This window comes from Pseudopipra pipra, chromosome 2 (assembly GCF_036250125.1).
Source record: "Pseudopipra pipra isolate bDixPip1 chromosome 2, bDixPip1.hap1, whole genome shotgun sequence".
Classification (NCBI taxonomy): Eukaryota; Metazoa; Chordata; class Aves; order Passeriformes; family Pipridae; genus Pseudopipra; species Pseudopipra pipra.
In genome coordinates, this window is record NC_087550.1 from 99,168,522 (window position 1) to 99,194,540 (window position 26,019).

The 26,019-nt window shown below is 41.9% G+C and overlaps 1 protein-coding gene across 4 annotated transcripts in view; it reads left to right on the forward strand.

Annotated features, from left to right (window-relative positions):
* The window catches only part of CLCN4 (chloride voltage-gated channel 4), a 42,563-nt gene that overhangs the window by 3,714 nt on the left and 12,830 nt on the right, over positions 1-26,019 (forward strand). For 3 of the 4 annotated variants that reach the window (XM_064646574.1, XM_064646576.1, XM_064646575.1), the window contains exons 2-9: positions 9,869-10,020; positions 10,345-10,444; positions 15,120-15,307; positions 20,569-20,691; positions 22,219-22,425; positions 22,518-22,598; positions 23,122-23,667; positions 25,703-25,889. In XM_064646574.1, the coding sequence (XP_064502644.1) occupies positions 9,869-10,020; positions 10,345-10,444; positions 15,120-15,307; positions 20,569-20,691; positions 22,219-22,425; positions 22,518-22,598; positions 23,122-23,667; positions 25,703-25,889 (1,584 nt within the window). Of the gene's footprint in view, positions 1-4,926; positions 5,138-9,868; positions 10,021-10,344; positions 10,445-15,119; positions 15,308-20,568; positions 20,692-22,218; positions 22,426-22,517; positions 22,599-23,121; positions 23,668-25,702; positions 25,890-26,019 lie in introns of those variants that run through there. The other variant, XM_064646572.1, reaches the window with a different exon arrangement.

The window sequence follows — 26,019 nt, forward strand, 5'->3', positions numbered from 1 at the left end:
AGTCAGAAAAGAAAATTATAATTTTTTTCAACAGTTCTGATAAATAATTCTGTGCCTTTGCCAGAGAACAGAGGATGACTCAGCCACAGCTTCACCAGGCAGAGAGTCAGGTGACTTTTCACTCCCAATCTGCAGGAAGTTTTCTTATTCTTCAAAATCCTGTTCTTTGTTCAAATAAATTTTTCCCACTATTGGAAAAATCTGAAAATTTGGCAGGTCTAGGATCTCTTTGTGCTCACCCATACATTCAGGTGGGAGGTTTTTGCTCTCCCATGCTGAAGTAGGTTGTACATCCTAGTGAAAGATGAATTCTGGTTTCCAGTGATCAGATATGCAGTAGTGTCAGGATCAGAAAATAAGGTAGGGCCAGGGGGAGAAAGTAGATAATGAATTATTGAAATGAAGTAGGAAAGGACAAGGGTTGTTCCAAACAGAAATGAAAACTGAATTTCAGTTTTATATTTTCTCCAACAGAACCTCTCCTGGTTTTTCAAGACTGAGCCTCTAAAGTGATAGAAGTGCAAACCTGTTGCTGCATGGTTTGCATTGGTGCCTATGCTGGGTTTTTCCTTGATTCCCTCTGGAGTCAAGGCTGGCTCAATTCCCTCCAGCACTGGCTGTGGGTGGAGCCGTGCTGTTGCTCACCAGGCACATTTGAGGCTCGGCTCTTTGCCTATGTGAACAGCACAGCAGGGCTGCCACCCTTGGGTTCTCCAAGTGTGATGGGTTTCCTCCTGCTCTAGATCATGTCTGAATGCCCTATGGAAATATGTTCCAGGCAGTGATTCTCTTGATCTCCCGATTTGAGTCAGACATCCTTTGTGGAACAAGAGAAGGCACCAATCTTCTATGTATGCTGGGTCAACTGTAAGGACTTAAGTCCTTTAAGAATTACTTAGTATAAAAGGGTGACCCTGGAGACACCCAAAGCTGGAAGGTGCTCTCCCTGGCAGCACCAGGATGCTATGCTGGGGCTCCAACATGTGGCTGTGAGTGCTCAGCCCCTGTGCACATTGGGGCCTGCCTTGTAAAGATTGTACCTTTTCAAAGGTAGCGGTGGTGGCTTTTAAGCTGGGCCCAGAGGAGAAGAAGGAGATGGGGAGCATTTGCCCTGAGGTTGAGTCCTTCCTATCTGCCTGGAGCAACTGGGCTCTCTGGAGTGCTGTAACCTCCCAGGCCTGGGAGCTGCTTCATCATGAAGCTGTTGTTTGTTGGCCTGGAGGGGAAAGTGAGCAGGATCATGACTGTAGCCCAGTGCTAGCGCAGGGGGAAGGGAGGGCTCCTGACCTCCATCTCACACATGGCTCAGGGCCATCTCATGTCTTAGTGGTCAGTGTTGTGTTGCAGGAGCCTCTCAGGTTTGAACAGCTCTTAGCTCAGCATGGTGCACAGTCCTCCAACAGCGGCGTAGTGCCTGTAGGTACCAGTCCTTTTCCAGTTTGCTTTTGCCATCACACTGCGCCTTGCTGGGTACCCAGGAGGGGGTTGAGTGTTAATTTTTCCATTTAGTGAAATGGGATCATGTTGTAGAGTAGGTGTCTAATTCATTTTTGTGTATGTATGTGCATACAGACACACCAGATGTTGGATTTTCTCAGCTTGCTTCATCTCTAGTCCAGCAGAACCAAAAAAAAAATCACACACGATTGTTAATGCCGAAAGAGAACTCTGGCAGGATTACTGTAGGCTGCTATTCCTAAAACACTTCTTACATTTTGCTCTTAAGCATCACCCCAAGGAAAAGGTTTCCCCATCTTGCAGAAATGGGAGCTTCCTCTCAGCGGGATGAAGTAACTTGTCTGTAGCTGTGCAGCCCATCAGCATCAAACACAGCAGTGAAAAACAGTGCCCCGCAAACAGGAAAACATTACCCTCCATCTGTGTGTCAGTGACTCACTGCCTCCACTCAGATCATGAGAAGTGACATGTTAGAACAGTTTAATGGTTTTCTAATGCAGGTTTATCTCCTTTATTTCACACTGAAGGCTTAAAAAGGTTTTTAGTGAGAGGTGTGTTTAATGCCATTGAACACCCATTTAAGGAGAGAGCTGTTTAGGAGTAACTACATACCTGGGCATTTCCCTTCTGACTGCAACTCTATTCTCTCTGAATGTATTTGCCTTTTTTACTCTTTTTTCTGCCATAGTCTTACAATTTTCTGAATGAAGAGGCAAAGAGCAGCACTGGAAACCCAAATCTGATGGTGCAAAGTTCAGCTGTGTGTGGCATGAGGAGGAAAACTGGGTAGCACCCATGACCCTACAGCTATGGCTTTAGAGCTCTGTGGCAGTAAAACCAGTTGGTTCAGAAGGGAAATTCCCCTCTTTTTGTGAGGCAGAGGACTTGAGGGAAACCAAGAATAGAAACCATACATGCTGCTACACTGTTAGCCTGATTTCCAGTCTGTCCTGTCTCCTGAATTTTAGTTTCTTACCCCAGATGCTGAAGGCTTTCAGAGTTTTCCTAATCAAATCTTGTTTCCTTCAAGAACTAAGGATGTGGGGGGTTGATACAGCCTGCGGAGCTCATCTGCCCAAGCTGCTGGGTTGTTAGCAGAGGGGTGTCTTGTAATAGACATTTTTCAAATCAGTTTGAAAACTGCAGATGGATGTTCCAGAGTCAGCATTGCTTCCCTCCTGCTTTTTCCACAGCCCCAACATCTGCACTAACAAGTAAATTTATTGGAGGGACCTTTAAGACTGGCTGGAAAGAGAGATGTGAGTTTAACATTTTTTTAATATGTAGCCAACTTTGGCAAAAGTTCCACTTGAAGCTGGTAGGAAAGTGCTGGGATTTTTTTTTTCCCTTCTCTTTCTGACATAACTCAGCAGCTGCACTAATTTTGCTCAGACTTTCCAAGAAAACTCAAATGGGGAGCAGGCACATGATATTTCATATCAGAAAGAATTGGTTTCTAAAAGGAGAGTCATCACGGGAAGGAGCAGTAAGCAGGATGCTGGGGTGAGGTTTGCCACTCAGAGGAAGAGAATGCCTCTCAGTAGGAGAAAAGGAGTAGAGGGAATCAGGCTGTCATGGAAGGGTGGGGAAGCCCTGACAGTTGGTTATCAGCTCCTGAGGTGTACTGGTGCACTCCAAGTCCCCTCATGCCTCCCTTTGCCTGTGCTCCTGGACAGCACTGTTATCTTCTCTGTGTTCACTCTGTAAGCTTGTGTCATGGCTGAGGAGTGGCTGAAGGCCGTGATTTGTTCTGGAGGAGTCTTTTGGGCCTCAGTTTTCTGCCATTTATCTCAAATGTTCCCTCCTACCTTCCCCTCCTCTCCCAGGCCCTCTCCCTTGTGATCTGGTGCCCTGTGTTTTTTGAGCTCTTCTGTGGCTTCATGATTTTTTCTGTAGAGGTTATGCAGGGTAAAGCTGCACATCAAAGATGTGACTGTGTTTAGCTTGCCCAGACTATCATAGCAAGAAACTGCCTAATATGTGGTGGTGGGACCATGCAGTAAAATGTTGCAATATTTTACAGTACTGTTTCCCATACTACAACCTGCCTGTGCTAGTGTGGTGGGAGTCTGAGGGTTTGCAGGGCTATTTACTTGTATATGGAGGTGGTGAAATTAGTCCTTGAATTGTAGGAAAGGCATTTTAATACCCATTTTCCCTCTGTATTTTCCCAATTTAACTATTTGTTGCTTTTTATGTGCCATATTATGTTTCCAAAAAAGTCTGTAAGTGGGTTCAGCGTTTTCTGACTTTTTTCAGGAGTCTGAACTAGATTTCTCTGATTCAAGATTTTAACATCTTTTTAAAACTCCATCATTAAGACACAAGGTCAATAGCTCAATTGGTTTGTTCAGTCTGAAGCTTCTAAGTTGAACAGTCTTAAATTGCCTGTAGATATTTTTCATCCTATAGAAAATTACTCATTTAACTTTCTGGGGATTCAGCCTGCTTGCTTTGCTGAAGACATCTTCCTTATAAAATCACCCAACAGCATCTTACTTCTTGTTTCATAACTGTTTATCTGCCTGCTATATCCTGTGCAATGTTGTGTTGATGTTTCTAGATCATCTTCTACATGGCAGGTGGTGGAAGGGGAATTACATCCACACCCCCTTGGCCTTCTTGGCTCCTCATCTTGGTCTCTGACCCCTCCCCAAAAGACATACACCCCTAATCATCTCTCTGTACTTTTCATTCATGTCTTTCATGGTGACCCTGTTAATAATCTTGCTTTCTGCTTCCTAAACTATCAGGCCATTTTCTCTGGCTAGGTGGTAGTGAAGACTTGTGGTGTAACCATGCTCAGCTCTAGGAACTTTCTCCCTCAGCCTTATCCTTTTATGGCTCTTTCTGAACGCTGACTCGTCCAACCCAAACTGTTCTATGATTCTCTGATTCAGCTCACTCTGCTGGCAGCACCGACATCCTATTCAGTTCAAGCCCTGGATGGAGAGTGCTCTGTGTCCGTCTCTGAGACTAGGTCTAAATCCCTTGAGATGGGGGATGGATGGATGCTGGCAGAGCACTCGGCTCTCGGGATGAGGTACCTTTGCTTGACAGATCACATTGAGCAGTTAATGGCCATGAGACTGGGGCACCATGCTGGGGTGTTTTGAGAACTTGGTACTTGGAATAGTCAATACAAATATTAAAGGCACAGAGCGTGGCGAACCATCTGTCAGTATGAAGGCATCTCGTGATGATTGCCAGTAAAATTGCATTGTTCATTACTGAGTACTACAGAAAATAAATCCCAAGGATTTTCACAGCCCCCGTGCTCCTTCATTTGTGCGGTAGCTACTGTCATGTCATGCCACATGAACACAGCTCATCCAACTATTCAGGTCAGTGGTGGGCTCAACTCTCATGGAGTCATGATTGACATGACCTTGAATCGCTTCAAAAGCTTTGTATCTGGAGTAGCATCTCTTCTGTTTCATCACTGTAGGTATATTGGTACTAGAGCATAGAAAAGCCCTGAGATGTGCCATATTCTCCTTTTGTGTGTTGGCTGACGCGTGACACGTTTGGAAGAGATGGAGCAGGTGATGCTTTTGATGCCCTGAAAAAGTCACTCCAAATGTGAATTGAGGAACTTGCAACTGGCATTTATGCTTCTGCTTTCTTCTCCCAGCCTCTTGCCACGTTCACTTATTCCTTATGCTACAGCAGAATAGAGGTATGTTTTGCTGCCTGCATACTGTCATGTTTCACATAGAACATCCCCACTGCCATCTTCAAGGAAAACAGCCTATAGATGAAAGCACACAGGTGGACATTCATCTGCTAGAAACATTTGAAGTGTTGAAGTAATTCAGTAACTGTGATCTGTTGAAAGTAACTTGAAACTTGTTGGAATTGCATTAAAAATCATACCGCCTGCCTCAGTGAATGTGTCCAATTAAAACAGAAAACAGGATGAGGAGAACATAGCATGGAACTAGCATGTCTAGGAGCAATAGGCCAGGGCCAAGACTTTTCCTTTGATGACTGTTCAGCTAGTTGTTTTCCATCAGTATACTTTTCTGCCCCTTTGAACCATGGGATGTTTTAGTCTGTTCTTGCCATGTCAAATACATTTCAGATCTGATCAGTCAGTCAGCATGCTACCTAGAATGTCAGTTCACTGATAGAACTCTTCTAGCTGTGGCTTTTACATTTGCACATGCTGTAACAGTGCTCTAAAGCTGGGAGTTTGTCAGCATTTTCACTGTAAATGCAATTTATCGCTCTTGTATAAAACTTACCTCCATCCTAATCACATGATGAGTTTACTCACTGTGAGACTTGCAGAAAAAACGTGACCCTAATATAATAATACTACTACCTTTTGGTTCTTGAACAAGAAGTGAGTAAATGTAACAGAACAGGCCTTGTGTCCATGCAGTACCTGCTGTGCTTGTTGGCATGTCCCGGTCCATCAGCAGCTCCCAGTGTTCACACCCTGGCTTCTCTAGGCTGTTTGCATGAATCTATTCTTGACTTTATTTATGTAGGAGGTTTCAGTGATTACTTAAAAATCATCTGGCTTTCTGCAGTCATAAAGCTTCACAGGCTAATCTTTGGACTTGCTCTTTGGGCCCTTACTTCCAGCTGCTCTCGTGCATTTGACATTTGTAGGGTAACAGTTCTTTCTTTTTGGCTTCAGAATACTGAAGATCCCCCAGATCAGGGACTGACCATCAAGCTGATCTGGCCCAAGATTTCCGGAAGATATTTAGGGTTATGTGGTATCCAGGAGAGCATCTATCAGGAGGCACAAGTGCCAGACTGGTACTGTGACCTCTCATGATTTGTGAATGGATCCCTGCCGGGACCTTGCTCTATCTACAGGATCACGGTAGTCTGGCATGGGCCTAAATCCAGGGAAATCTGTTAATCTGAACCCTCTGAGTTCTAGAGGTATGTAGTTCAGTCAGATTTCTTTGTTTTCTAGTTCAGTTTCTAGAAAGAACCTATTTGCAATTGTTAAAGCAGAGTGTTGACGCAAATGTTCAGTTATAGATACACTAAACTAGTCAGTAAAAATGAGAGCTGGCTCTTAAGAGCTGAAGAGCTATTGTATTGTAGGGAATAAAATGACTGATGGAATTCAAAACTGATAAAGGCTAAGCAAAGGGGAAAATGTCCCTAAGAGATCACAGAATGATGGGCTCCAAACTGGCTGTTGTTTCTCAGGGAGTCATGGCAGGCTGCTCAGTGAAAATGTTGGATGTCTGCCCTAGGAAAAGTTGGTGGGATGCCAGAAATTATTAGAAAAAGAATATGGGGACTAAGCAGGAAACATTAGCCCTTGCACAAATTATGTTGCATCAGCATCTGAAAAAGTAGTGGGAAGGACAACAAGGACGTGTAAGACATGGAACAACAAAGGGGCAAAATGCATATGTCAGACAATTCCTCAGCAAGACTTAACACCTTTCAGTGTATATAAGCTCTGCCAGAGCATCCAAATCTCTTAGATGCTCAAGTGTGAGGAGATGCATTTGTTATTAATTCTGCACGTCATTATGTTGCAATGTTTTCTTTTCAATTGGTAGTGATCAGATGAAGATGTCTACCTCTGACATCTCTTTGTGATCAATAAACAGAAATTATCACTTCTGGGAAACAATCTGTCTCATTCTAATATAAAAAATTCACTTCCTCTCCTCAGCTATGAAAGCAGCCTAGATTTTAGTGTCCAGAGTGTATTGCTGCAGTACACCTGGCTACAGTTCAAGCTTGGATGAGATTAATTGGCCCTTAATTTTTGTGTATTAAATATCTCTAACTAAGTTATTAAATTATTATCTGTAACTGGAGTAAGGCTCCAGTTCTGCTGGCAGAACTGAAAGCATCTCTGCAAGCTTGTCTAAGAGGGCAAGTTAGCTTAACCTGAAATAAACTTTGTAGATTTTTACAAATGCTGAAGTGAAGTGAGAGAAATAAATGCAAAATAAAGAGAAAGAAAGGGATACTTATGGTACTTAGTGCTAGGACATAAGATGGACACTCTGTAGTACTAAGTTCAAAAGTACTGTAACTGTGGTTTTTTTACTAAAATTGGATTTTGCATAATCTGATATCACATCTCTGCTTTCAAAAGCATACTACCTGAAGTGAACTTTATGGCTGATAATCATCCAGTTCACTGCAACTTCCAGGTACTGATATGCTACCTAGAGTTCAAAGCCTATTTGTTTTCTTAGTCTGCCATGGCCCTGTGGTCTCTAGCACATTTTTTCTCTCCCTGGACGTGTTGTATAGCACGTATTTTTGGGGTAGATTCAGGCTGAGATTGTAATTATCCTACATACTTGTGGTCTGGCCTGGTGTTATCCATCACAATACTGTCATGTGCTGGGCACTGACAACATACTTAAAAAGCTATTTTTTATGTGATATAACTAACATGTTGGGTAATTTTCTTGTGGTATGAAGGAAAACTTGCCAATGCTTTCAATACTAGAGTTCCCAGAAGTTTGTTTATTTAGCGGGTTGGGGCTGCCTCGTGCAAGTGAGCAGTCCGAGCTGCATGTTCTTTACAGGTCCTTCTTTGCTGTATGGGAAGAATAAGGTGAATTAACTGGTCTGCAAAATATCACAGTGTTGCAAAGTAATAGCACAGTCTAATCCTTTCACCTCATTTCAGCTTCCTGTTCCAGTCCTGGGAAGACACTGGGCTCAAGGCCCTCTTGCAGCTTTATCTACCTGCAGTCAGCCACATCATCCCACCTTCAGATTCTCATTTCACTTAGCAGATGTAGGAGTGTGCTCTGGTGTAGGACACCTGCCCTGCTTTCAGTTTCCTTCCCCAGGCTGCGACTCCCTTGCTTGATTCTCTTTCAGACAAACGTGCCACGAGGTTACTTGGAGATTACTTGATTTTCACACTTTAAAGGGCTTCTTTAGTGTTACAATGGTGACCTGCTGGTTGCCTGTAATATAATGCTTTTTTCAGCTGCTTGTGCTCAGCACATTGTCTGTGTCATCCAAAATTTCTACATGGTGAAGTGCAAAGAGCAGACACTGACAAAGCTGAATATTCACATTTGTTACACTGCTGAATCCCCACCAGGGCAAAAAATTAAATGGAGACATTTCAAGTAAAATAGTTGAAAATGGGGAGAGTGGGGAAAAAAAGGCAGCAAATAAAGGGAGCCGAGTGAAGTATCATGGTGTATGGACAGTCAATTAAAAGCTTATCTGCCGTGTTTCTACCTGTTCCAATTACAGAATTGGGAAATTTCCTCACAGATTGAAAGATCCAAATTCTTTACTTGTGACATCCCTATTCCTGTACTTGTTGGAGGAAAGTTGGTAGCAGCCATTGGTACCATACTGGCCTCATCAGTGATCAGCAAAAGTTATCTCATGTCTGTCAAGGAGCTACAGGCTCTGCAATTTGTTCTATACAACTTCTAAAGTCTGTATCTGTCCCCAGTTTTCTCATGCGTTTTCATGGGTTTTTTCCTTGGAATTCCATGATAACAGATGTTTTTAGGTGTGCCATTTCAGATTACAAACCTTAGGTATTCTCTGGATGATCCCATTTCCCAGGCACCTATTTTAGGATGGATAGGATTAACCACTCTTTAGAGCAACACTTTGTTAGAAGCACACGGCTGCATCCTTCAACTGTCCCAGCCCAAGAGCCCCCTGCCCAGCTGCTGGTGCTCTCACAGGCCCAGAGTCTGTGCCCATGCTGGGGGACATGGCTGCCACTTTCTCTTGTGCAGATTCAACTGGTAGCTGAGCCTGTATTCCAGAGGTAGACACACAGTTATTAGCACTTCAATTAGTATGAGTGGTGAGGTTTGTTTCTGGTCAAGGTCTTCACGTTTGCTTTGTCAGGTCTATGTCTCTGTAAATTTTGATTCTGATTTCCCCCTTTTCCCCATAGTTTTCCAACTGGCAACAACCCTAACCAGACAACTTTGCTGGAATAGGTATTCTCGCACTCCCACATGCCCTCATCCAGGTTTGGTTCTTACCACCTCCTCCCTTATCATTTGCATTTCTTTTGTGTCCCTGAATGTTCTTGTTCAGGCTTCCTCCTTTGCTCATTATGCTTGTTGAATGCTTATTATTGAAATAGGTCCTTGGCCATATACCTTTAAAGGAGCAGGTGCTCTGCTGCCACACACCCCTACACTTATCTTTCACTGTCTCTAGAAGCAGCCCAGGTGGTACCTGCAGTCCAGACACCAAACTTTTAGATGGCTGAAGTTAAGTTGTATGAATCTAACCCTCTGTGCCTAAACTATCCCATTTAACAAAGTCTCATGCTACTCCTCTCATCGGGAACGTTGTCAGCCTTTTCTGGAGCTTGTCATAGTAGCCACTACTTTGGGACTTGACTTTTAAAGGAGGTAACAGTCATTTTTGCATGAATTTATTGACATACTTGTTTTTCCCCTACATACAGATCCTAATATGGTCAATGCAGGCGACATGAATGGTTCGGGCAACCTAATGGATTTTTTGGATGAGCCTTTCCCTGATGTTGGAACTTATGAAGATTTCCATACCATTGACTGGCTGCGAGAGAAATCGCGTGACACTGACCGCCATCGAAAGGTAACGGTGTCAGGTTTTGTTGCATCACAGTCCCTGGTCACAGCCATCCTGGTAGTGAGGAAAACAAGCAGTTTTCCAAAGTTATTGCTTCCTGTCTTGTTGTATGACTTGAGGAGGAATTCTAAAAATATGGATGTGGGATGTCTTGAGTTTGTAAATATGAAAGGGCTGCTGCAACTTAATCAGCAGAGCAGCTCTAAAAAAATGATTGGACATTGGGGAGTAGAGAAATTGTGTACACAGTCTGGGAGTTTAATTATTTTAAACATTGTACTCTAAAACTGTGTCAGCCTGAATCAGCAACATATCTATGTTTAATTTCAGATTACAAGCAAAAGTAAAGAATCCATATGGGAGTTCATCAAGAGTTTGCTGGACGCCTGGTCAGGATGGGTTGTAATGCTTCTCATAGGACTACTGGCAGGTACATATGTGTTAGTGCTACAGTTATGCCTGAACCATCCCACCCAAGTTGCTGCAGTGCTATCTCCTGTTTTTACTTCGTTGTCTCTCCACTGATGCTTCAAGCTAAAAAGACAGCTTTGCATCCATGCAGTTGTGATCCCTAGTAAATATACCCACTTGCAAATCTCCCGCTGAGTGCTGACCTAGAAAAAATGTTGTTCACCAGTAGAGGGATTTTTTCTATTGCTTTTGCTTCACACTCAGTGGGCTACTTTGACTTTCTGAATCTTTGATTCACAGAAGTCAATTTTATTGGTAGGATTTTTTTTCTTGTCATCACTTACTTTAATTTTGCAAGTAGAAAATATGATGTGGGGAAAATGTTGGTTGTGGACACTCAAAGGGAAGCTTTTAAATTGCTGTATCCACTGGGTTATCTTCTTTATATATGTGTGAGCCAAAATACAGTTTCAGACTCAGTTTCAGATCTCCTTCCAGGCCAGACAGACATTACATATTTAACAGCCTGCTCAAACTCACATGGCAAATTCATTAATTTCCTCAATTTCTCCTGTCTTCTCCTCAGTTAAGCACATCTTTCAGCTTGGAAAGCTGCACTTCTCTTACCAAGCTGAGACAGCTGCCATTTTTTATGCTTTTTCAGTGAGGTCAGGGCGCTCTTGTGTCATGCTGCTTGGTAAAAGCATGATGTGAAGTTTCACAATTTCCAAGGAGTGATGAGAATTTACTTCTCAGCATCTGTCAAATCAACATTTTTATTACAGTTGTTAGGAGCCTCAGAAGTACCAGTGAAGTACTCAAGAAAACACTGCTGAAATAACAAATTATGTTATTTTGTAGATGTGTAATTGTTTCCACAAAATCTTTGGTGGGAGGGTGACATGGGAAGAGAGTTTGATAGATTGTGTACTACCAGGGCTGCTGAACCTTGCCTGAAGGCCAGGGTTGGCCTTACCTGGGACGGAGAATTCTGCTTGCAGATAAAGTTAGAGCAAGCCCTTCAGGGCTCTAGTGACCTCAGTAATCCCCTGGCTCATACAGAGAATGTGGTATACATACACACATTCCCATTTTTGTAAAAATATCCCAGAAGGTTTGATTCAGTTCCAGTTTGCAATGAAACCTTATGATGAAATCCTAAAGGTTGTCAAAAGCCAGAGCTGCTGACCTCAGATAAGATCTAATGCTGATACCTCCAGCTTGGGAATAGAGGTTGAGGATAAGCTGCAGCTGAGTTCTGTTAGCTTCTGCAGCCTTTTCAATGACAAGTGTTCAGAGCAATAAGTTTTACCTCAAGGAGTCAAGCCAAATTAGTAATTTTTTACATTGCAACAAGGACTTGTGAATCACCCAGAGAACAAAAATTACCCATGACCTCTGCTGAGCCCTGCCATTGAAATGACACACATGCTCTGTGCCTTCAGCATTTCTGGGACAGGGCAAAGATGGAGAGTCATCACCTCAGCCTCACCAAGGGGTCAACACCCCTTTGTTGAGTGTAGGGGGGAATAACTGATGAATGGATGAGGTTTCTTAGCCCGGTTTGGGGAGGGAGGAGGTGAGGTTGATGGTGCCGTCAAGAGGCACCTCATGTTGTTTTCCTCTCTACTTGAAGTATTGCTTGTGTTGCCTGCTCAGAGAGGAGAGCCTGCTATGAGGGTACCTATATGGTCAGCCAGGTTGTGTGGACCAGCCTGGCCTCCTCCACGGTTCCTCTTCTGCTGCACAGGCAGAAGCTACTGCTGCTCCACGGAGAGCAGCCTGGCTCAGCCACATGGACGCTGGGTGAGCTCTTGGGCAGCTGGGTCCACGCATTACCAAAGGCAAGGACAAATTGTGGCAAGGATTGGGAGAGGAAGAGGAAAGTAGCAGCAGCAGTACCCAGAGTGTGAGGGTCCCGTGGAACATCCTGACCCTGCTGCCTCTGTGCTGGCGATGGAGAGCAGCAAGGTGGGACTCATGGGGAATGGGCTGGCAGGGGCCAAAGTTTCCAACATGTTTCCAGATGCACTTGGGTGATTTACCCAGCCAGGAGTTTAAAGTGAGCTTAACTGATCTACAAGCCTAAATCCCACCAATTTTGTCAACTGTATCTTTCAGATCGTGCAATACCTCAAAGGCAGCACCTCCACAGTCAACACAAGCCATTGAGGCCAATCAGAGAAATCCTTGTTCTCCAGTGTTCCTGCCATTGGGCTCTGTTGCTCTGTGCATGTGTAGCTGCACTGAGCCAGTAAATCTTGGTTCTTCTCTGGAAAACATGTGTAGTATATGGCATATAGCTTTTTCCTCCTTCTGTGGATTACAAAGTATTTGGCAAAAGGGATTATATCAGCTGCATAATTAAGTCTTACAGGTGCTGAGGTTCCCGTGAGCTTTTTATATTAGAAAATTGAATTTTTGGTCTTCATTATGTTTACTGACTTTATTGGGGAAAATAATGTCAAAAGCCTGTCTTCCTCTACACCTTCTGCTAGGTAGCATTAATATGCATTGCCTGGTTACGAGTAATGTAAACTTTGAAGATTGGGGTAACTACAGAGAATGCTAAAGGTCCATCAAGAGATTCAAGAGGCACAGCATTTAGTGCTCATGTCCAAGGGATGAGGATTCTTTGTTTCCTGAAACTTTCAGAAAACTGGAGAAGAATTTAGAGCTTACTGCAAGACTCAGGAAGCTATGCAATCTGAAGTTGCTAGCAACACAATGATTCATCATCAGCTAAGAATATGGTTCCATAGAAACTTGGGAAAAACGGAAGAGAGTAAGCAAGAGTAAGGGAGGGTCTTCATGAAAGAAAATAATTGGTACAGACGTCATCACTCTGCTGTGCAGCCTTTCTTTTATGTGTGATCCTGTCTAGTATATCTGTATAGTTCTTCAGATTATTTCCATATAACAAAAAGTCTTCACTGCTACCCTAGTGACCAATCCTTGCCAGTGTCCTTCTTAAGGGTATAAGAAGATATGCTTACATGCAAGACTCTGTGAAGACTGGTGGTGTTTTTGTTCTTTGGAACTAAAACCAGGTTCCACTTGCCTGAATTATTTGAAATATGTTTCTCCTCCCCTCCTTTTACAGAAATGAAAAGCAGAAAACTTTAGTTCCAGGTCAAATAAACCAGCTCTTGGACCCACCTGTGTGCCCCAGCTGCTAGAGGAAAAGGGATCAGCCCCCACTCCTGCTTCATGTAATTACATTCTTAGCAGGACCCATGAAGATAAAAGTTTTGGAAACATAAAACCAAACCAGTTTGCATTTTCCAGAGCTCCCCCCCTTCAGTGTTTTAGTCCTGCAGAAATGCACTGATAAATTCTGTTCAAATCCATTACTGGTTTTCTGAAATTATATTAATGATTATTTATAAAGATAATATGAATTATGCTTTCCACTGTATATGAGAGGGGTTTGGAAAACACTAAATGACTCTTCTATAAGTTGGTGATTTAATTCTTCCCAGAAAGTATGGACATAGGACAGAACGCAGGTCTGCGTTCTGGCTGCTCCCAGCCTCCTGTTCCTGCTCTTCTTGCATTTGTGGGGACCCATCTGCTCTCAGGGAGCTGATACTGGGGCAACTTGTTATCACTGATGAGCAAATGCCCTAGAAAATTAGAATTTTTCTTTTTTTGTGTCTGGGCACAGCAAGTTTGTCTGTGTCTGTGTCTGGTGTCCACCGGGTGTCACTGTAGCTCTGTGTAATTACTGGGGAAAGGCTGAAATAAGGGTTGGTTTGATACAGGGAGGATTTGAAGGATAATTTTATTCTGCATGTCCAGATTGCTAATGAATGTACACACACATGGAAAGCCCCATTCTGTTAAGTTCATAAGTCAAAATTCGGCATCCATGTTGTCTCTGTAATGAAATCATCCTTCTGAAAGGTTGCTGTGTTGGGACAAGAAATGCTATACAAAAACAAACCTATCCTTCTCCTCCGCTACCCCTGAAATACACAACATGGTTTGAGACCTGCAGCTTAGCCTGTGTATAGAGACCCCACATGAAGTCTTCCGTATCTCAGCCAGGTTGTGCACCTGCTTGGGACAGGCTGCAAGATCAGGCCTGACATTGGTTATGCCTCCCCTATTTGGCCATCAGTCAGTATGAAAATGATAATGTTTAAAATAAAAGCTTATGAGAAAGCACTGAGGGTCAGACAAACTTGTTAATTTCCCCAGTTCTTTGGTAGATTTGTATTTATTGAATCATAGAATAGTTTGGGTTGGAAGGGGCCTTTAAAGGTCATCTAGTCCAACCCTACTGTAATGAGCAGGGAAATCTTCAACTAGATCAGGTTACTCAGAGCCTCATCCATCCTGATCTTGAATGTTTCCGGGGATGAGGTATCCACCTCTCTGGGCAACCTGTTCTAGTTTCACTACCCTCATTGCAAAAATCTTATTCCTCATATCTAGTTTAACCCAACCCTCTTTTAGCTTAAAACTATTACTCCTTGTCCTATTGCAACAGGCCCTGCTAAAAAGTCTGTCTCCATCTTTCTTATAAGCCCCCTTTAGGTACTGGAGGACTGCAGTAAGGTGTCCCCAAAGAATTTTACTTCACCCAAATCACTTCCCCCCCCCCCCCCGATATTAAAATGAAAGATATTTTCCTTGCAACTTAATATTTTTTAATGCCAATGTTTCTTTTTCTGCATTTCATTTCTCAGGCACATTAGCTGGAGTGATAGATTTAGCTGTGGATTGGATGACAGACCTGAAGGAGGGTGTCTGCCTGTCTGCCTTCTGGTACAGCCATGAGCAGTGCTGCTGGACGTCTAATGAAACTACATTCGATGACAGGGACAAATGTCCCCAGTGGCAGAAATGGTCTGAACTTCTTGTAAGCCAGTCTGAGGTACGAGAGACCTGATTAGTTTGGGGTCACAGTAGGCCAGGCAATGCCCTTTTTTCATACTTGCTGATGTTCCCTCCAGAGAGTTTCTCTGAAAGAGAAAGTAATAAGCTGAGCACACTGCAAAAAAAGACATTTCCACAAGCAATCTGCTTAACTTGGAAGAGATCCTATTGTTTCAGTGTGATGGAAAGTGGAAAACTGTGAGATTGTACTCTCTTTTTATCAGTATTAAACTAAAAGGGTTTCATCATACGCATAACATAATCACCAGGGGACCTGAGCTGCCCTTTTTTTTTTTTCCCTTTCAAACATAATTTTATGGGACAAAAAAAGATGAGCACTGACAAATACATTTAAGAGGAAATTTTCAGGATTGCAGATAGATTTTTATGTATTCAGATGCTGTGAGTAGTAGAGAGAGCTGCATAAGAACTGCTTGTTTATCCCTTGCAATCATTTTCTCTATCAGGCATCATGATATTTAGCTAGCACCAAAAGCTGGTGAAAGTGAAAGATTTGCAGGGGTAGAGGACAAGAAGGGAAGAAGCTGATCTGGACTGGCATGAAACTTATATTTTAAGACTTTTTTCTTACATTTTTTTTTATGGTAGTAATTTTAAGGACAGAAAATGCTGTTTCAAAGCAAAGCAGGTGAAAGTTTCATTTTGAAGACAATCGAAAGAAGCCTCTCCATATACCATTTAGCAGCTGGCACGTTAAAAAAATACAAAAAAGGACATTTTCTTTTCAACCTAAGTTATTCAATGTATTTAATAAAATTGATCCCTTCACAAGTCAAATTTTTGGCAAAGTCATTGTCTTAAATCCCTCTTACCTCCTCATTTCTGCAGCTGACTTGAATCTGACAATAACTGAATATGACACGAATGTGGGAGAGGTTGTATGAGATCTTCTCCCAATGTGGATATAGTCTGGTCTTGCAGTGTTTGAAGACACCTTCATTGCCTTACAAGTGTGTCACTCATGTTCCCTTCAGTGCTGCTTTAGGTTTATAGTACAAGTAGTACTAGATGAGAGTCTGTGAATATGTGTTGCTCAATTTTCAAGAGTTTCCACTAACTAACCATAATGGAAATAGTGGGGTGCTCCCTATTCCTGAATATTCCCACCACATAATCAGAGGCAAAAATCTCTCAGCACTGTTGCTGATCACAGTGTCAAGTTTCCCTTTGCCAGAGGTTTGCTAGATTCACCCTGGTTTTCATCAGCAGGTAGTTTGGGTGGTTGTATCTTTGCGACAGCGAAGAAATATTACTCTGGTATAAAGCTGCAGGACTGGGGACAATGCTGTAATTTAAGAGAACAAAAAAATGTGGGAAGGGGAAAAAGAGGAGACTGTTACAATTGTTAGGGGATTTGGAAATCCTGTGCATGTGTTTGACATGCTGTTACTCTGGCTGAAATATATAAACAATGCATATCCTTGAGAAAATTTATTGCTTTCATATGCTATTTGAAAGCAGCAGTCACAACTGTTGTATGCCATGGCCTATAGGAGAGGTATCAGCAAGGTGGGCACTGTGAAACTTTACTCAGTTTCTATTCAAATTGGGCTTCTCACCCCCTGGTGTACTGTCAAAGTAGGAAAAAAAGGTTCATCTTTGCTAAGTTTTGGGTTCTTTCTAAGAACAAATGAGCCTCTAAGAACTTTGGGTTCCTGGCTGCCATGGTCTGATGGATGCTGTAAATTTTAATATTATAGCTGTCTGTTACTATTACACTGAAATCCCAGGCAAAGCCCAACAAAAATGTGAATATGGAAAGTAAAAATTCAGTTTCATAGAAAAAGGCTTACAAGTTTTGCGTGATATGGTTCCTGTAGTAGTAGCGGACTCTAGCAGGTATCAAAATACACTGAACTTGACTGAGTTTCAGAATAATTTTGCCTTTTTTTTTCTATGTTGTTTCACTTTGTGCCTGACATTTACATAACAGCCCTATAAAACAGGAGTGTGCATTGGAGTACACTTTAGGCAAAAAGTATTTAGAACAGTTTCCCTGAAGGTACTTCAGTTAGACATGTCTTCTTTTTTTATGCATGACTGTGATTCTTTCTCATCATAGCCAACTAAATTTGACATTTTGAGGACTGAGATTTAGATCAGTTCTTCCTTGTGGTTTTGCCAGTTTATGGCTGTGATAAACCCTGTACATATGTTTTCACTGAGAATTGTGACATTTCCTATGGCATCTCTTGAAAAATGTTTCCATTCTGGTACTCCTATAAAATGAGCCCTAAGCAGAGGCTTGATACAAATTATTATGGAAAATATAATAGCACACTAGACACCTACCAGACTATGTTTTCTTCCCTAAACACTGTTTTGTAGGTCAGTTATACTCTTCAGCCTTCTGATTCTGAATGACTTCCAAAGAGGAGGGGAAGAGGGTTTTTCGATGTGAGAGAGTTTCAAAACCTCAAATTCACTGGCGGATCAAAAGCTCATCAGATGTCACTCAGTTTAGATCTCTGGCCAGTATCTGGTGATCTGGACCTTCCCTGTTCTGGAGATACAGTTTAGTCCCAACCCCAACTTCACTGGAGCTGAGGACTTCATTTCTGATGCCTGTCCGGGGTAGAGGAAAGGACCTTCTGTCTTCCATGGATCATAACACTGGACCCAGCAATGGACTGTATTCCCATCCCAGAGCTTCTGTATCTCCTGTCATGAAGCTGAGACCTGCAAGACAAGGAAAATCCTCTATACCTGGAACCCCATTCTCAATTTTGCAGCCTTGAATCTGTCAGTCTTGAGGAGACACACTGCTGTAACACCCGTAGGAAGGAGTCTGAAAACTGTGAGATGCCCCATAGAGTCAGGGTAGAGCTGTGGGCCTCTGGAGAAAACATACATTGGATGGCATCCTGAGGCATTGGTTTCTTTCAGTATTCTGAATTTGTAAGGGTTATTTTCAATTGTGTTCCATTTATATCTAAACTGGACTGACACCAGATCTGAAATATTGCTTGGTCTTGCAAACTAAAAGACAAAATTTTTCTCAGTTTCCCTACGTGCTTCATTACTATTGCTTCCAGGGTGAGTCTTTCAAGCCACTAGTGGGAAAGGTCATAGCTGGATCACCTCTCCTGGTGAGCTGTTTTGGTCTCTGATTGCAGTGTACATGCTTAAGACTTCTGCTGATTCAGGGCCTTAGTAATGGCACATAGTGGATAAGAAATGAGCCATTTGCTATACTGACTTACTGCTACTTCACTTCCCAAAGGTTTTCATATTATTAATCATTAGAAACTGCTGCAGTTGAACCTGAAGAATGCCAGATATCTGGAAAATGTAACAATGAAAGTTGTCCCAAGAGATAAGGTTGAACTGGCCATACAGACTCTTGTGGGGTCCTGCCACAGAGCTGTAGGTGTATATGTGATTGCAGTAACGAGCTGACATAGTTTTCTTATGACTTCTGAGTTGTGAAAGAAGAAGACGTAAAAAGAAACAAAGTTAATTTGACTCCAGTGAATTTAGAAGCAAAATTACAGCTTTCGCTCAACTAGTAGGGCCAAATTTTTATCAAGGCGTTGGCCTTCTTTGGAGGTACTCCAGGCTCACACTGACAGGAGGATTTTGCCCTGAGGCAAGATATCCAGAGTTTTCTGTAGAGGAAGAGTAAATATTGTCATAGCTGCTTGTAATTGAAAGCACTAGGAGAAGACATTCACGAGGCTGTCTTCAGCTGTAGCAACAAAGATCCATGGTTACTACAGCTGGATGTCAATCACTGCAAGTGTGGGATCCCTGACTGCTTAGTCTCAGGGCACCGGAGGATAACATTGTATTGCTCTTCTGCTGTTATCAGCAAAGCCAGCTGCCAACTTCAGCAAGCACAAGAGGACCTTAACAAATTGCACTTCTTTCAAATATACCCATAAGGACAAGGGCAGTGGTTTCCTTACTGTATTTTCATTTGGGCAGACCTAGAAAATTAAACTAGCAAACATCTATGCTGTTAAAGGTTGATTCCTTGCAGGCTTGAAAACAGGGAGACTTCTCAGCTCTAGGTTTTTTATGACTGGGAACAGAGCTCGGCCAGCTCTGTTAACTGAAGACACGATACAACTGATTAATGCCTGTTTTCCTGCTTGATTTATCGTAATGTTGATATCCAGGCTGCTGTCCTGCAGAGCAAAGACAGGGGCCTCGATGTTCTTGAGCAGCTGGAATTGCATCCGGTAGGAAGAGTTCACTTAGAGGTGAAGGATTCATACCAGTTCATGACTGAGGTCCATATCGGTTTTTTGTTCTGTAGTGTCATGTTGCTAGAGGATATTGTTTGAAGGCTTAAGCTCCTTGTATCAGTTTGATGCCTCTGACTAGATTCTCTTTTGTCTGTGTAGGTAGGGTTTTTGAAATTATTCTAAAAAAATTATGCACGAGAAGAGGAAGAGGTATCCTAAGGCAGATTTTTTAACAAAAGTTTCGACTTGACCGTTGGAGACAGGTAGAAAACCTGAAGGTCACTATTGACTGTGCTTTCACTATGGCACTGCACAGTCAACTGTTGCTAATGATCATTAGCATGTCCATTCTGTTAGAAAAGCAAAGCTATTCAGCTTGAAGACAGGTTTATTCCTGACTGGAATGCTTTTAAAATAGTGCAGAATTGACTGAGGTGTGTCTGAGTGGGTTCCGCCAAACTATGGTGTTTTCAAATTGTTTTCAACCCTATCATAGATAGCATCATATAGAAGGAAAGGATTTATTTATGGTTTTTTCCTTCCCATTTGTGAACTGAACTGGCTAATGATATACACACGTGTTTCATTTGAAAAGATTAGCATCTGCTTGGAGAAATGACCTTTGAATATCAGCCCTCAGACAAAGATATATCCCCTATCCTCCACAGTGGGATAAACACATCAGATTCCTTCATTAGGTGCCTTTTTATTACCAATTGCTTTTGCCCTTATGACATATTTGTTTGATGTTTTGGAACTTTTTGTAGGTTAGTTTAATTTTTTTTCTTGAACGATGCTCAGCTTGCGGTGTTTGGGTCCCTTGCAAACAGACTGTATGGACTAGGTTAAGTATATATTAGTATGCTGCTTCTTTCCATGAGTAATAAAATTGTTGGAGTATATAAAGTTATTTGTCCTTCCTGAGGAAAAGCCACAGTTAACATGTAAATGAAAAGATCAGGCTCTGTGCCATCATGACCCCTAGTAGAAGTGTGAGATTTGCCAATCTGCATTTGTCTAACAATGTTTGTTACTGTTATTTTTCTAGGGTGCAAGTGCTTACATTCTAAACTATTTTCTGTACATTATGTGGGCTCTATGTTTTGCTTTCCTGGCAGTCTCTTTGGTCAGAGTGTTTGCTCCTTATGCCTGTGGCTCTGGAATCCCAGAGGTGAGTTTCTCTTTGTGCATGAATATCCAAGTACCAAACAAAACAAAAAAATGATGATTTACCACCTTTTCCCATTCCAGAACTATACTATGAGATAGCATAGAAACAAGAAAATTGTCTTTCCATCTCATCTGACTTCATTCCTTTGTCTATGCTTTTATGGTGCTCATCTAAATTTTTCGTAGTATAAAGCATTTGAAGCATGTGACAGGTTAATGCATATACTTGTTCATTGCCAGAGCTTGAAATAAAAATCAACATCTCCAAGAGACACATACTGACTAGAAGATCATATAGAATTTTCCTTGAATGAAATTACTTGGGTCAGTTACAAAACCAGTTATTTTCTAGGCTAGGCTCTAACTAAAAGCAAAAAAAAAAAAAAGAGGGAGGGCTACAAAATTAAGGTTTCCTGAGATGCCCATCATTTGGAATGCCTGAAAAGTGTCTGGTGCACATCTTTTGCAGATTGTGTCCCTGTACACAATGTCATCTACATTATGCCAGCATGACAGCATTATAGCAGCCAAAATATCTACTTGATTTTCAATATTCTACATATTGAGTCTCAGTCCATATTTAAGCTGTTAGAATGAAAAACCTTGTAATTCAATCAGCAGAGCTACTCAAAATCTTTGAAATCAGAACAGTCTTTTGTTAAAAGTGCTATGGAACCACTGGAAGTGTTATTTAGGAATGTGGCAGAGAAAATCAACAACCCAAATTTTAGAAATCTTGGCATGCTTTTGTTCTTGATCTCTAAGGAAAGCATCCAAACGTTTAAAAAAACCCTACCTCAAATAATTTGAAATATTTAAATAATTTCCATGTTTCAAAGTAGTCATGTGTGTCTTTGTTACATGTTTGATATATCTGTGGTTTTAAAAACTTTTCATAGTTAACTGTAAAGCTAGTTTCTGAGTGGTAAATCCCTCATGTGAGGTGATGCTCAGCTCCAGCCCATTTCCAGGCCTAGAGTCCAAGCCCATATCCCACCCTATGTGGCATGCACATGCCTTGTGCTCTATCCTAGCCAATCACATGCAAAATTAAGAGAAAAAGCATCCAAATAAGATTTTTCGGACTTTATCATTTCATCATACTTTCATGCTTTTGTGGTGCAGCAATTCCAAATATATAGAACTTTTTTTATGTGTTTTAACTGGAAAAAGCCTGTGGTTGTTTATTTGCTTTTTTTCTTGCTTTGTTAAAGTTGAGTCTGGTTTAACTCTGATCTTGTAAGCCAAGGAGATATATAAGAGTTTCATATTTCTATTGATCTCTGTGAGAGTCCTTACTGGCTGTTATGGGGACCACCCATAACAGCAGTAAAAGTGTGGTCTGCTTAACCCCTGCTCAGATATTGCTGTGGGAAAGCTGCCCTACCTGTGGTTTCTTTCTCTCCATCACTGGCTCTTTTCAAGCAGTCTGCAACTTTTTAAACTCCACTGGAGTTTTAACTCCATTTGAAAGTTCAGAGTAGAAAAGGTTTCTTCATCTCTTCAACATGTTCTTCCTGCTTTCCAGATAAAAACCATCTTGAGTGGGTTCATTATTAGGGGCTACCTGGGAAAGTGGACACTTTTAATCAAAACAGTCACCTTGGTTCTGGTGGTATCTTCAGGCCTCAGCCTTGGGAAAGAGGGGCCGTTAGTCCACGTGGCCTGTTGCTGTGGAAACTTCTTCAGCAGCCTTTTCTCAAAGTACAGCAAGAATGAAGGAAAGAGAAGAGAGGTGAGGTTGGCTCACGTTATCTCTAATTTCCCTGTCTGATTACTCGGGGCTTCAAAGGACTCATGCCTTGCATGTAAACATTTGTTTTGTAGGTGCTTTCAGCTGCAGCTGCTGCAGGAGTTTCTGTTGCCTTTGGGGCTCCAATTGGAGGTGTGCTTTTCAGTCTGGAAGAGGTGAGACCTGGAAGTTCACTTGCTTCAATAAATATATTTTCATTTGACACCTTTTTCTAAGATTACTCTTTTTTCTTTTCAAGTATTTATATGCTTATTTTTCTTCTAAAGCAAAACCAACCTTTGATTTCCAGTAATAAGAAATAACCAGATATTTTAGCCTAATTTGAGTAGCAGAGCAACACTGGCTTTCTGGAAACAAATTAGATGATTCAATTTGAAAACGTGTCTCTGGGCTGAGGTTTCTCCAGCTTTCTGCTTGCTGACGCATGGGCCAAGCTGTCAAGCATCCATCTTACACTCTAGACAGCAACTCTGAATTTAGATTTATTGATTTTTAACTAGTTACTGCTCCCTGTCTGAAATCTGAAAATGCCTTTTCTAATACCTTTGTGAACATATTCTGGTTGTGGTAAGGACTAGTGCTCCCAGTGAAGTAAAATGAAACAGGTGGGGATGGCAGTTAAAAGGAGCACCCTCTGTCACACTCAGTGAAATGTTTATGGTCTCTTCTTGGTTTTAGGTCAGCTATTACTTTCCTCTGAAAACCCTCTGGAGGTCATTTTTCGCTGCTCTTGTGGCTGCCTTCACACTGAGGTCCATTAATCCTTTTGGGAACAGCCGACTGGTCCTGTTCTACGTGGAGTACCACACCCCCTGGTACATGGCCGAGCTCTTCCCCTTCATCCTACTTGGTGTCTTTGGGGGCCTCTGGGGCACCCTCTTTATCCGATGCAACATCGCTTGGTGCAGGAGGCGAAAAACCACCAGACTTGGGAAATACCCAGTGCTGGAGGTCATAGTGATTACAGCCATCACTGCCATCATCGCCTACCCCAACCCCTACACACGGAGGAGCACCAGCGAGCTGATCTCGGAGCTCTTCAATGACTGTGGGGCCCTGGAGTCCTCACAGCTCTGTGACTACATCAATGACCCCAACATGACCCGGCCAGTGGATGACATTCCTGACAGACCTGCCGGCCCTGGAGTCTACTCTGCCATGTGGCAGCTCGCCTTGGCTTTGGTGTTTAAAATTGTCATCACGATATTCACTTTTGGAATGAAGGTAAGTCGGGGACAAGTGCAGAAGCTGCTGTGAGCACAAGGCACAGATGAGTTGCCGTCGGCAGCCTTGGTCTGGCTGGCAGGGCTTGTGTGCCTCTGACCTACGCCCAGCACGTGGGTGCTGCTGAGATGCTGCTGGCTCGCCTGCCTGCCAGCACCTTGCTCTGTGGGCCGCTGCTTTTCCACCTTCTAGTCATCTGTGCTTTTGTTAGGTGAAGAAGAAATCTGTATGGGAATTTAAATCTGCTGTTGCCAATAAGCAAATTCAAGATGATTCCCACTGCAGCTGTTTTTTAGCTCTGTCATGGATATGGACTATTTACATTGTTGTTTGTCTAGGTAGATTAATGTCTTAATGTGCCTCAAGGTAGCTATTCTCAGGGAATTAATAATTTTAAATTGACTATTTTACACATTTAAAGCATCACAAAAATATAAAAGTATCTGAAAAGGTCTATTTTTGAATCTTTTTAAGAACTGTAACTTGGAAAAAAGAGGGAATGAATAGGAGGACTAATATATGATTTGATTATTCTGGATTTGCAACTTTTTCTTTCAACAACTCCTCTTCCCCCTAGATGAATGGTGAAAGGTTCAAGAACAATTTATCCAAGCTTTCAATATGTACTAAGATGTTTTTGGTGAGCTCTATATATCTGATTGCTAGAGCCCATAAAAAACCACACATCTGTCTGTCTACATCTCCCATTATCTGAGCACTTAGTTCTGGATCTGATGGTAGCAGATGATGGGAAGTTTTTCTGGGTTCTACATTATATTTTATACTGTACTCGAAGCTAAAGTGTCTCATCTTTCTCTTGAACACTACACTTGAACTGAGGATCCATCTTTTAGCCCTTCACTCTGGAAACAGTTTTATGGCTGGCAGCCAGTTATTATGCTTGTTCATGTAAAAACTTTGCTTCTTTATTTGACATGTGGTTCTTTATTTATCCTGTATATTTAAAATATGTTAAAAGCAGTTGACAGTTTCAACTATTTTGTAAAAAAACAGACAAAATAGCTTTACCCACTAAATCTGGAAGACTCAATCCAACTGTATTAGCAAAGTTAACACTATATGGTGTAGGATATAACATCCGCTGTTATCAGTCCTAATGCCTCTGGGCCATGCTGAAGTGGTTAGTTTAGTTCTCTAGAAAGCTCAAGGTATATTTTCAGACTTAAAAAAATATAACAAGCTTTCCTCTCTAAAAACAACAAAACACCATACAAGCCCGTGTCAAACATCTGAGTTGTCTTCTCCACTGGGGAATAGATCTCCAACTTGCAGGTACATTGGACATCTAAGAGGAAACACACTTAGTCAAGGCAAAGTGAATTTTCATTTTCTTGGTTTTTTCCTTGTCATTTCAATACTGTATCTTAATGATTTGTAGCTTGTCTGTATAGCAGACAGCAAAGTAATGATTCATAGAGCTTCCTGAAAAATACGTAGCAAACTGAGATGAAGAAATTGCTGTATCTGAGCAGTCAACCTCTTTTCTCTGAATTTTTATTCTGCATTTGACATTTAATTTAAAATCTGGTCTGATTTAACCTGAAAATGTAGTAATAAAACCATGAAGTGCTCCATCTGATAGAGGGTGAAATCAAGATGTTATTTTCTGTTAAGCTCCTTCTTAATCCTATGACAGAATCATGAGCAGTTCCTGACTTCCTGCTGAGAAAGCAATACAGGCAAAGCCAGGAGCATCTTGACTTCAAAAACAGACTATTATTCAGAAACACCATTTATCTCCCAAATTCAGTGTGATGCAGCAGGTAGGATTCAAAATTAATTTAAAAAATGCATTAACATTTTATAAAGCTATTAATACGCACGTAGCCACATAAACTCAGTCACTGCAGAAACCTATGTCAGACCGTGGAGATCAGCACTGTAGGCTGCCATGAGGCTATGGCCTTCTGAGCCAGTATTTAATAAGGAAACTTGGTTTTCTTACTCATAATAAAAAATTGTTTGATACCAGTAATTTTATTCAAGGTGCTCATGTGTCTTTATTTCATTCCAGATCCCTTCAGGCCTTTTCATTCCTAGCATGGCTGTTGGAGCCATGGCTGGAAGGATGGTTGGGATTGGAGTAGAGCAGCTGGCATATCACCATCATGACTGGATCATCTTCAGGAACTGGTGCAGACCTGGGGCAGACTGTGTCACACCAGGACTTTATGCAATGGTTGGAGCTGCAGCTTGCTTGGGTATGAAAAAACATGTACACACGAAAAACACTGATGTTTGGTGACATACAAATTGTATTTGTGTCAGGTGCTATGCTGGCATTTCTGGGTGTAAACAGAGGCTGAAATCAAGATGTGATGGTCTAAAGAA